General features: G+C 40.7%; 1 protein-coding gene across 1 annotated transcript in view; it reads left to right on the top strand.

Annotated features, from left to right (window-relative positions):
- The window catches only part of LOC309858134 (FRAS1-related extracellular matrix protein 3-like), a gene marked incomplete at its 3' end in the record, with an annotated part of 70,585 nt that overhangs the window by 46,910 nt on the left and 10,760 nt on the right, over positions 1–12,915 (top strand). Inside the window, exons 3-5 of the mRNA XM_082750826.1 lie at positions 5,780–5,926; positions 9,202–9,432; positions 12,106–12,231. Coding sequence (XP_082606952.1) covers positions 5,780–5,926; positions 9,202–9,432; positions 12,106–12,231 — 504 coding nt within the window. The remainder of the gene's footprint in view (positions 1–5,779; positions 5,927–9,201; positions 9,433–12,105; positions 12,232–12,915) is intronic.

Here is a 12,915-nt window from a genome sequence, read left to right as displayed (position 1 = left end):
CAAGGCATCATCCTTGGATAAGAAGATTATAGTTCTGCTTGAAACTGTTCCTTTTTCCCCTCTAGATGATAGTCTTAGATCAGACTTCCACACCATGATAAAACTAACTTGCAGCCTTCTTATTTTCCATTCTATTACTTATTTTCCATCACTGGCTCCCAAAAGCAACTGTCCCCAGAGTTTAGTTCTTGGTCCTCTTTGTTTAATGTTATTTCTTCATTGAAGTACAGAACTTTGTCTATGCAAAGTCTTGTATAAATTGGACTTTCAGGCAATCCAGGCTCTGCACTCTTATTCATTATACATTAAACCAGCTCTCATTACCTGGAATGTAATCGTTAATGCATCAGCTGGCCGGCTTCCTGCTTCTGGGTGCAGGGGAAGGAGCTGCACCTGTGAGGAGTGCGCTCAGTGGAAGCCTGTGAGGTCAGAGCTAAATCCTAGGAAACCATGTCTCTGCTCCCCACTGAGAGGGCCCTCAGTCATGTCCCCCTCCCCTGAGTTCTGAAGTCAGACCTCCCTGACTTCAAAAGCCAAGGGCCCTGAAACTGACCCTCACAAGTGGGGCCTCCATCTTAGTGGGAGTCCCCTGGCCATTCCAACTGCCATCTCTGTCTCATATTGCATTCCCTCCTCCTTTCTACCTCTAGCCCTTCCCCAGCAACAGATGGTGCAGAGTCAACCAACCCAGGGAGACTAAATCTGAGCCACACCTCCAGAGGCAAGATGGCTGGTAGAGATGAAGTCCTTTCCTCCACATCACCCTGGTTTGGAGTTTCAAAGTCCAGGGACAGTCTGGTCTGAAGACGCAAAAGGGCAAGGCCTGAATCAGCTTCCTCAGGGCCCCAGGATATCTGCTGTCAGGTGTTCATTTAACAGGTTCTGATCCACTTCCAACATTGTGTGGATCCTTTGAGAGGCAGTGCCTCACAAAATACAAAGATAGTATAATATATACTTAGCTCTCTATTGTTATACTTCAAAAACTGAACTTTAAAACGTCCTTTCAGAAACTCCCTGTCACAGTACACCCAAATATATATTTCTTGGCTTTGTCCCTCCCCCAGAACTTTTTCCCCATACGTCCATGTATCCAAGTAGCTGATGGACTTTTCTCTCGGATTTCTTACCACCCCTTCAAAGCCAAATCTGAAACTAAACTCTCAAGCTGTCTTTCCCTCCTGACTTCTTTCTATCTGCTCACACTATGCAGTTCCTCTAGGCCCCGGATTTGAGCTCTGAGTCGTCTCTGACGGCCCGCCTCCCACGTGCTGCTCCTCCTCTCCCAAATCTGTCGCCTCTCCCTTACTTCTCCCTAAACCCACCTTTTCCTCGCCACTGTCACTGCCCAGTGCTTAAGCCCTTACTGCCTCATGAAATCTGTCCACATCCTCTCTGAAGAAATTATATCTTGTGTCAAATGACAAAAATAATACAATCGGGCAAACCAGTCTGATATTGTTTATGCAAGGGGAAGCAATACATGTACTGGGGGAGACAGAGCCTCCCAAGCAGTGGAGCACTGCTCCTGAGGGACCTGGGGCTAGAGCAAGTCTTATAGAGCGTAAGAGGCAACTCAGAAACAGAGTGGGATTGGCAAGGAGTTTAGAGATGTCCTTGTAAGACTTCAGCAGGTTCTAATTTCTAGAGTAAGATAGACTAGGTAAAGGTGAGTTGAAAGCTTGTGATTGGTGTATGTTGGGTTTCCTTGACAGGTGCTTGGAGTAAGCACGGGCTGACTTAGGTTTAGTTCTGTGACGTGGACTGGGCCACTGGGGGGTGTCCATGCTGTGGGTCCTGATGCACAAATTCCATAACACTTAGCCCAATGCTAAGCACTGTGTCTACTGACTGGCTGGATATGTAAATGAGCATGTAAATGGTCCTCTGTACCTAATTGATTAATGCATTTAAAAAATACTAATTTGTACTTATTTTCTCCTGCCTCTCCATCAAAATGTGTGTGTCCATGTCACAATAACCTTCATGTGACCTGTTTCTTGAGAGCCTACTGTGTGCCAAGCATTGTGCTACTCATTTCCACCTTCACTATTCAGAGTAATCCTTAAAATTTAGTGATGAAGATATTATTCTTGTCCTTGTTATTGTTATGGTGCTCATTTAACAGTCAAGGAATCTAAAACACAAAGGTACTCAGTAACTTTCTCAAGTCTGTATCACTAATTAGTCAGATTGAAGTCCCTGCTATTTCCATGTCTCCTCACTGTTTCTTTGTATTACCCATACATTTTATTTTAGGAATATGAGTACAGAAAAATGATAGGAGACAAGAATTTAAAAGGGCCCCTCTTCTATTTTCACCTCATTTTGGCATCTTAATATTAAAGATAAGCACCATTTAGATATCTCTAGGTCTCTGAGCCCTCTTCTCTGAGAACTGCCTTCCTCCTCAATCTCACATGGCAACAAAGCCACAGCCAACAACACCATGGATAACCAGACCCAGACTCAGCCACTGAGATGCCGAGGTGCGTTATCTATCTCTGCAGATCATGTGATAGAAAGATAAGCAAACTCAAGATGAGTGGGGCCATATGCATGGACAAGTGGAGAAAGCCAGTAGGTCTTCAGAGAACACAGAATGAAGCAAACATCTCAAGAGAAATCTTAAGAAACCATACAGCTCCAGGAGGCAGAGACTTAGGGGAGTAGCTAGGATCTAAAGATATTCATTACTTATGCCCATTTTTTTAAGAAATCTGTGTCATATTCATTTGGGCTCAGAAAATGGTTTTGTCTCCAACTGTCGATTCTTTTTTATCATACATGTGTTGATTCAAAGGGTCTTGTTTGCAATAGATTTTGCCCAGTTCCCTTTTGAGGTATTTGGATTGCATTGATCTGGGAGCATTGATCATAGGAGCGGCAGCTTGGAGTGAAAAATAGAACACAGAGTATGAATACCCTACTTTTGCATCAACATGTATGGGACTGGAGGAGATTATGCTGAGTGAAATAAGTCAAGCAGAGAAAGTCAATTATCATAAGGTTTCACTTACGTTTGGAGCATAAGGAATAACATAGAGGACATTAGGAGAAGGAAAGGATAAGTGAATTAGGGGAAACTGGAAGGGGAGATGAACCATAAGAGACTGTGGACTCTGAGAAACAGACTGAGGGTTTCGGAGGGTAGGGGGTGGGGGATTGGGTGAGCCTGGTGGTGGGTATTAAGGAGGGCACGAATTGCATGGAGCACTGGGTATAGTGTATAGACAGTGAATTTTAGAACACTGCATCAAAAACTAATGATGTATTTTATGGTGACTAACATAACACAATTAAAAAAAAAATAGAACACAAAAATAGAAGTCTGCAGTCCAGAAAAGACAGGACCTTGCCACCACCCTGCATGAGCCTGGTCAAGTCACTTCACTGTCCTGAAACTGTTTGCCTTGATATACAATGAGACTAATTACTTACCCTACTCTGTAGTGTCATTGTCAGAATAAAATAGAGATTATATCAGAAAACTTTGAAAAAGAACAAGTAAACATAAACTGTTATTTTGACTCATGATTTCAAAATCCAAAAAAACTGTATGAATTAAACTGGAAGAATTGAAGTGGTTTTAAACTAGAAATAAGATCAATATCATAGTTTTTAACAACATGAAAGGATTTCTGGTATATTCATCTTATATTTTTTCTGTATTTATCAGAATATCCACAATAATGTCAACAGTGTTACCTCTAAAGAGAGAATACAGATGGAGAGTAAACTCAGGAAATCCAGCAGGTGCATTTACCCTGCGGTCATACCTCAGTGAGTTCCTAGGACGCCAAACAAGCATGATTTGTGATATAACCAAATTATAATTTGAGCTGTCTGTCCTTTTACTTTGCAGTTATGTTGTTGGCAGACACGGGGTACTTCCCCTCCTCCCACAGTGGAAACCGGGGCAGGTCACACAACTTTTCCAATCACTCACAGATAAAAACATCTTACCGTCATATTAAATCAAAAGCTGTGTCAATCTGGTCATTAGAATTCACAGCCCCAAGCAATAATTAAATTTCAGAACTTGTTCTGTGTTAAGCCTTCTCTGCAGCTATTAGCCAGAACCTGTGCCAGTGGGGGAGGGCAGACTCCAACTTCCGCTCTCCATGACGATGCTTCCCCTGGCTTCCTAGCAAGCTTTGTATCCTTGGGTTGGCCCCAGAGAGAGGAGATGGGGGAAAGAACACAGTCTGGTAAAGGAAGTATTGTTATCATCTCATGTTAGGGCCCCTGGATAGCAACTATTTAACAGTGATTTTTTTTTTAAGATTTTATTTATTTATTTGACAGAAAGAGACAGTGGGAGAGGGAGAAGCAGGCCTCCCACTGAGCAGGGAGCCAGATGCGGGGCTGGATCCCAGGATGCTGAGTTGGTGGCCTGATAAGCCCAGGCACCCCAACAGTGTTTTCATGAGTTCCTTAAAGATTCCTGACTCTGGAATCTGCAGTTCCTTGTCTTTTGTGTTTCTGCAGTTGATGATAGAAATCTGGTGGTCAGCTTCCAGCATCCTTCCACTGAGATCCCACTGCCTCCTCAACAGTGTGTGTTGGACAGATGACCCACCCCCAGCCCACATGCATGTTTTCTCTGTCCCAGTCGTTGTGGATACTTAACTACTTTCCAAAATCTAGGTCCCACCAGTCTCCCTACACTGCCAAGGCCACGTAAGCTTTTTTGAGAACGCATTAGTCACATGGACCTACAGTTACAGAAGGGCTTGTCGACTCTCCACAAGGTTCGTGAAGCCCACACCCTCTAGGCTGGGTGTGAAGACTGTAGCCTTACTCCATGCCCACACCTACCTTGGGCAGTGGTAGAGATTCCCACCAGCTTTTCTAAAGTACTCTCTTCACAAATCCACCTTTCTTGTCTCTATGTTGCCCTTTTGTATTATGATTGATCTGACTTAGGGGTTCAGTCGTTGTAGCCCTGGTTAGTAAAGCTTTCTGTTGTAAATTTGCATATGGTAGTCTGCCCACACTCATTTCGTCTTCTGGTATCTATTACACTGGTGCATCAGTTGAAACTGAGTCAAAGAGAATCCTCTTTCAATCCTTTTACCAGTGGTTTTTTGTCATGCCTGATCACCAGTGGAGGTAACCTATTCTTTCTTCCTATCCACACACACTGCATAGCCCCAGTACAGGGCTAGAATGACCGTCATCGAAAAGGTCTGTGACCTAGTGTGGACGGGAGCAAATCAGATAGAGTCTTATATCCTTGTCTCTTGTTCTCCACTTGGACAGTTTTTAAACATTAAGAATCTGAGTTCCAGACACCACAGCAGATCCTCACAGTGGGAACATAAGGAAATATAATGGGAGCACGGTCTTTAAGGAACTTGTAGCTTGTTGGCAGAGCAAGTGGATATGCGAACAATACAAAGGACTAAATCACAGGGCGGAGGAAGGAGATGAGGGAAGGAGGCAGGGAGAGAGGAGGCAAACAGAGCCACCAGTGAGCAAAGGATAGAACTGTTGAATATGAGTGGGATTTTTAACTACCAAGGTTTGGCTCTTTGGAACTCTAGTGCATAAGACCTTTTAGGAATAGACCCGGATGAATAATCCCATATGAAGCAGGGAGATAGTGCTCATGAAATTCTCCAGAAAAGTAAAGGAAAAAAAAAAAGAAAAAGAAAGAAAAAGCATATATTTTAAAACCTTTGGCTTTAGGACCAAAATGAAAACACTGCATTCGATGATTTTTCCATCTAATTCAATCTTCATCCAATGTCTCCTTTACCCCTATCAATTGCAGAAGGAAATAAACTAACACATCAACCTTTCCGTCTGAACTGGGCTTGGATTTCTTTGGAGAAAGAGTACTACATTGTGGATGAAGACTCCACGTTTTTCGAAGTGACCCTCACACGCAGAGGGTATCTTGAAGAAACATCCTTTATCAGTAAGTAAATTTAGATTGGTTGTGGGTGATAGGTAATGGAATCTAAGCTTAAAAATAATTATGAGAGAGTTCCTTGGAAGAGAATCGACGGCAGGTATGGGGGAACCTCTAAAAAAAATCGTGTGAATTTATGCCATAGTTTTTACTCCACGTTAGTTACAGGATTAAATACACACTCCAACTTTTCATCCTCCTCCTCTTCCTGTTTGCCTCCTTCTGGAAGGTCACAGTCTTTCTGTTTCAACCCAAATGATACCAGGAAAAATGCAATATTTCATAGTCATATACCACAATCCCCAAGTCACTTGGTTTCTTTTAAAATTGCTTTTATGCCTACAATATATGATTATGCTTCTTTCTAGCTATTTCCTTTGAAAAATTATTTGTGAATACATGATATACTATTGTGTTTTGTTGTATCTATTTCCTTCAATTATACATATCTGGCTTTGCCCTGCAATTAAGTTCTAAATTCTTCTAAAACATTTACAGGATCAAATTTTTCTATGTGCTACAAAGACCTATGTCTCCTTGGGGTAAACAGATATAAATGCCTATGTAATACCTGTCATCGTCATCATTAATAATTAGTAATAATGGTTCTAATAATGCATTAGATTTTTATGACATATTCAGCTGCCACCACTTCCAGAGATCATTTTGTCTTTATTTTCATAAGCTACTGAGAAGACAGATAGGAGTGTGTTATCTTCATTTTATAAATGAGCATTCTGAGCTTCCCAGGCATTTGGAATCTAATCAGAGACCTGCCAACATATCAAAGCTGTTGGAGAGAAACCAGAAGGAGGTGTCGGAGAATAGGCAATGAAGAAAAGGCAAGCTTTTCCCCAGTCACCTCTTTAGGCCTGAGGCTCTGGGATAGAACTGCTCCCCTACAAGAGGTCAGTGAAAGAGCACTCTGATTTCTAGGTGGCCCCTAGCCTCAGTCTACACTGCAGGTCACTTTGTCAACCCACAGTGGAATTTGTCAACCCCCAGAGTAACTTGAGCTGAAATATGCTTCCTTTCTCTTGTAGGGTTCTATCTTTATAATTCTTTTACCTCAGGGATTTCCCAGGGGCACAAGATTTGGGTTACTATGTCAAGGACTATTTTCATATCCTACTCAAGACAAAACTCCTCTATCTGTCTAGGACCATTTGGATAGCGGTGGAGTCAACTCCTGAGAGAGGTGTCCCCAGCTCCCTACCTGAACCAGCCCCTACACAGGTGCTATCCCCAGGCCCTGCTTTATTCTTCATAGCACTGAGCATCCCTGGCAAGCATCACATGTCCATCTGTCTACTGTCTGTCCTCCTCAGTAGATTTCCAGCTCCACTATGGCAGACGCTACAATCTGGGTTATGTCGAACTTTGAACACAGCACAGGGCATACGGTAGTCACCCAATCTGTGTTGTTAAGTGAGCTACATATAATCCACTCTTCTGTCCTACAACACATTCCTTAAAAAACCACATCAACACCACACTAGAGAACCTTACTCAGTGCTCCAAGAAGCCCTCCTAGTCCCCTCACCCCAGCCCATGCTGGGTTATTTGTGGATTAAATATGATGAGTGCAAATCAATCTAGCATAATTGCTGGCCTACATTAAATACTCAGTAAATGTTAACTATCATTATTGTACCATGGCACTCACTAAATAGAGTTGAAATCATTTGTTTCTTACTCTTAAGGGTAGTAGTGGCTCTGCCGAATTCAGCTTTGCCTCCTCAGCACCTCACACTGAGCCAATGTTCACCAAATATTAATGGTCACAGGCCTACTCTGTTTACACAGCGATCCCAGGACCTACACTGAGGCTGTGGCTAAGGACACCACTCCCTCCTCCTCATCTTCTCCGAGTCCAACACAGGGGCACAGGAGGCGCTTCCTCAATGTCGAACATTTATTCTCAGCTACCAAACCAGTACTGATGCAAGCCTTCTTCAAACAGTTTTAAGAAGTCAACGTGTGCTCTCTTATCTTGGACATTATAGGTTTGGGTGTCTTTTCAAGATATCAGGTTCTGAGAGTAAGTAGAGGGAAGGACAAAAGGAGCTACGCACCTCATTTTATATAAAGCTTTTCACAGTAGCGGGTACTGCTCCAGGGTGGGTAGTAATATTTGATTTCACATATTCGAACAACGGCAGAGTCTTCCTCTTATAATGAGAGCCAAAGTGAGGAGGTACAGGTATTCTTGCTTCACTAGACATTCATTCAGATGTTAAAATCACAACCAAAAAATATAGAATACTGTGGAACTTTTTGTGGTGAGGGGAGCCTCTCTTCAGTCTGGAGGGGGTAGTACCTTTCACCTTGTGTCTCACTTTGAATACTTTCAACACTATGTTGCTGCTGTTCTGTTTCTTTAGTGAGTCATTAATTCCTATTTCCTAACAGACCTCAAAACCGTCCCCCCTCTCCATTTTTACCAACAGCATCCTACGTGTCTGCAAATCGCTATCAATCCTCTTACAATTATAAATTACTAAACACAGGAGGATTCAAGCCACCAAGAGTAAAGATCCACATGAGAAAAAAATTAATTATGTTAATTAAAACTATTGAAATTACTAGATGCAAAATAATCACCCCCCAAAATGTTTATGGAATACTAATTCCATGCCAAGCACTGTTGTGATCACCAGGAGTGCATCAGTGAACAAAACAGCTGAAGATCTCCACCTCCATACAGTGCCCATTCTGGTGGTTTCTCTGGAAGCGGGAATGGTTTCATCCCATCTCTGAATCCTGAGCACCTGATAGAATTTGGCATATCAGATGCCCTCGGTAATTATTTATAAAATAAATCAGTTAATGACTGTTCTCTGTTCTCTCCTGTCTCTCCTCTTTTCCTGCTTCCCTCTCGCTTCCCTCCACTTTTGCTTATATACACTCTTAGCCAATAAGTATAGTTTAGAAATGTCTTTTGGGAACATTAAAACAGGTACCTGTTACTGTTTTTCATCAGCAGAAGAATCCACTTTGAAAGAATCTTTCTGGGGCATCTGGGTGGCTCAGTGGGTTAAAGCCTCTGCCTTTGGCTCAGGTCATGATCTCAGGGTCCTGGGATCAAGCCCAGCATCTGGCTCTCTGCTCAGCAGGGAGCCTGCTGTCTCCTCTCTCTCTCTCTCTCTCTGCCTCCTTCTCTGCCTACTTATAATCTCTGTCTGTCAAATAAATAAATAAAATCTTTAAAAAAAAAAAAAGAAAGAATCTTTCTTCAGTCACTTGGCTTTATTACATTCATAATTTCCCACTTTTTTTAGGCATTGAAACCAAAGATGAAACTGCAAAAAAAGATAAAGATTTTAAAGGAAAGTCTCAGAAACAGGTCCACTTCAAACCTGGACAGACTACTGCCACATGGAGGGTGAGAATTATATCTGACAATGAATACGAGGCTTCAGAGACCTTCCAGATCATTCTGTTGAACCCTGTCATGGCTGCACTGGAGTCTCCAGAAATGGCAACTGTTGAAATTGTCGACCCTGGGGATGGTATGTGGTTCCTGCTGATATGATTTATTAACCAGTACATGTTCCTGCATCCATTTCAGGCATGCATACCTCCCTGAGGCTCCATAAGCCAAGGAACATGTTCATACCATTTAGGTTTTAAAGTTAAGCGATCACTTTAAGGCAGTAATTTTTCTTTTGCTCCTAGGATTTTTGAAAAGGAATCTAGCAGATTGAAATAGACGTGACTTTATAAGCATTCCTTTAAAATATGCACGAGCCTTCATAGTTTGCTCTCTACACACACAGTATGGTGCCGCTTTGCCCCCAGATCCTCAAGACTCCTTCCAGGCCACTATCTTCCCACCATTTTCAGGGAGCACCTCACAGATCAGGGAGGGACTTTAGATATCCCTTATCCTAGATGTGGCTGCTGGGCACCAGTCAACTTGTTGGCTTTACCACGTGTTCCACAAAGTTCTGTTAGAGTTGTGCATCATATTCTTGAATTCACAGATGCATTTGATTCATTTATTCATTCATTGGTACAGCAAATATCTCCCAAGATAAATTAAAAAGGGAAAATTTTTTAACTAATAATTGTGCCATTGGCTGCCCCTTTTCCTGAAAGGAGAAGAATACTACCTTAAGGAAGGTTTTAGTATTCATCTTTGAATTTTAATTAGACACATTGATTGTCTTAATAGTTGAAAGAATTCAGGCATCCCCTAGAATTACATGACTTACTACCAGAGCGTAAGTCTTAGTTAAATTCGCAAGAATGCATGAAGAGTCCTCTGTATTTGTATGTTCCAAGCTGCATTACAGAGAACAATGATATAATAGAATTTCTACAACAGGATCACAAAGCTTTCCATGGACCAAATAAATCTAGAAACTGTTTCAAATATCTTCCTTCCTTCGAATATCATAATTTATACTAGCATATTAAAATTTCTAAGAAATTTTCCTACAAAGAAACCTGTTTAACTTCATTTAATCAGTTTTCCCAAGCTAGACTATAGACTTTTTAAAAATTTATTGTCCCCAAGGAGTATCCTGTAGTTTCTTATAGTCTCTTACTGTCTCTTATAGTTTTCTCTAAATACAATTTGGGAAATACCATTCTATATACTTTGGGTTTTGGCAGACAAAAGTACAAACTGTCGCCCCATTATCCAATGAACAAGGTATCTTATCAGTTTTGTTGATAACAACACTTAGACCCATGACTCAATTAGGAAAGCCCAATGTTAGGATACATGGCTAAAGCAGTCAAGAGTTCAGAGGTAAGAAAGTAGAGAGATCACCATAGCCTTAAGCAGTTAAACTTCCTGGAAGAGGAAGGATTTGAGCTGAGTCTTAAAGAGTGAATGGGATTTGGATTCATAGATGAAAGAGAGCAGGCTTTTCAAAATGGGAAAATAGAGAACATGTCTGAACAACTCAGTATTAATATATTTTTCCAGTTTTTTAACATGATACTAATACCTTTAATTTACTTTCAGCTTTTTCAAAAGATGTCAAGACAGTAGACTACTGTAGAAGGGTAAAATGGCAGAAAGAAAATTATCACTGGTCTTTTCCTCTGTAAATCAATACCACTATTTTCTTAAAGGTAGATACCAGTATCTGTTGAAACTAATTTAGGCAGCAAAATAAAGAAGAAAAAAATTAACCCATGATTACTAGACATCTCAACATCGAATTCTGGATTATAACTTAGTAATAGCTCCAAAAGAAGAAACGATGTCTATTATAATATTTTTCCTTCTTGCTCCCAAGGGGAAGAATCTATGTATATATATATATATATATGTTATGAAGGAAAGAACTGAAGAAGTTAAATGTGGTTTGATCCATTGTCCACTTCACTCTGGGAGTAGGAACAACCCATTTAAATTTCTATTTTTTTAAAACAAACCCATACATTTAATTGCACAATGCATGCTTAATGAATAGCCTTGGCAAATGTTGAAAAACCCAAAGGAAAATACCACATATAATTCCATCAACAAGAGATAACCAATATTCATATTTATATTTCAGTGAATGTTCTGATGATGTGTATACATGCAGAAATATACACACGTGTGCGTACATATAGACGCACACGCAGAGCTCAGTAGACCCCAATGGGTATGTTATTTTAAAGATTAAAGGTAGGATTATGTTAACTATACCAGAACTAAAATAAAAAGCTTAATAAGAAAATCAAGAGAAAACCAGTAACTTATTTTTCTCAAAATATTAATTGGCCAGTGTCTTCCACACGATATCAGTACAATAAGTGTTGAATAAAATGTTTGTTGAATAAAGCAGGGAAAAAAATGTTTTCTGCATTAATCAATTAGATTACCTGACAGTTGAAAGCATCACAAAATTATATATAAGCAGTAAAAGTAAAGCAAGGGTAGAAATGTGTGATCTCTAGAAGACCTAAAATTTGATTTAATTGTTGCAAGATTTTCCCTTCCATTTTAGTGCTAGCTTTCCTTTTAAACCTTTCAAAAGCCTCCCAAACCCAATTCCACTGCTTTTCTAGCTCCACTTAATATGAAACATTTTCTATCCCAACTACATCTCATATGGTTAATCATGTTTGAAAAATGTAGGGGTCAAAGACTATGCACATTTCTACTCAGTTTAAAATATCACCAATTATCACCAGTCCACTTGAAGTCTTGCTGAAGTATTTTCTACCATCTTTTCTAGAATCAATGGTTTATATTCCAGAGGCGGAATACAAAATAGAGGAGCATGTTGGAGAGCTTTTGATTCCAGTAAGACGGTCTGGGGATGCTAGCCAAGAACTAACGGTCATTTGCTCTACACATGAAGGTAGGAGGCTTTGCAGGGTGCTGACATCCAGGAATAAGATTCTCAGGCAGAACTGTGGGGCTGTGGGGAGTAGCTGGGTGGTAAGCCAAGCGTGTGGAGGACGGAAGCCTGGATCAGCCCGGGACCCTACCCTGCTGCCTGACAACCTTGTGACCATATGCAGGTGCCCTAATTCGGCTGTAGCTGCTCTCTTGAACCAAGGGTAAAATTTCACTGGAAACTGGGCCAAAAAAATATGTTGTAACTACCTCATAAAGTTGTTTGAGGGTCAAATGAGACATTTTATGTGAAAATAGTTTATATATGCTGGTAGAAAATATTTTTAATATTTTTATTTTTAATAGCCCTCATTGCACCTAAGAAACAAAGTAAAATAGTCTGTATGTGCTACTCAGTCTCTTCTTCTCCTCCCTCTCCACTCTCAACAATGAAAAATGCCCCCTAATCATGGGCCCAGGTGTCCTTATCCCTCAAAACAACGTCCCATTCTTTCTGACCTCTCCATTTCTATGCAGTCAAAATTTAGCTGTCCTCTGTCCAATCTGTCAAGGTTGTATTTTTTTCACTCATTAGAACTAAGTAATAGACAAAAACGATGGACCTATAAGAAGACCACACAAATGAGAAGAAGAATAAACTATAAAAGTAAACTACATATTTCTACACTCACACCGTATTTCATCT

This window comes from Mustela nivalis, assembly GCF_964662115.1.
Source record: "Mustela nivalis genome assembly, contig: HAP1_SCAFFOLD_1893, whole genome shotgun sequence".
NCBI lineage: Eukaryota > Metazoa > Chordata > Mammalia > Carnivora > Mustelidae > Mustela > Mustela nivalis.
This window is presented reverse-complemented; position numbering and strand designations above follow the sequence as displayed.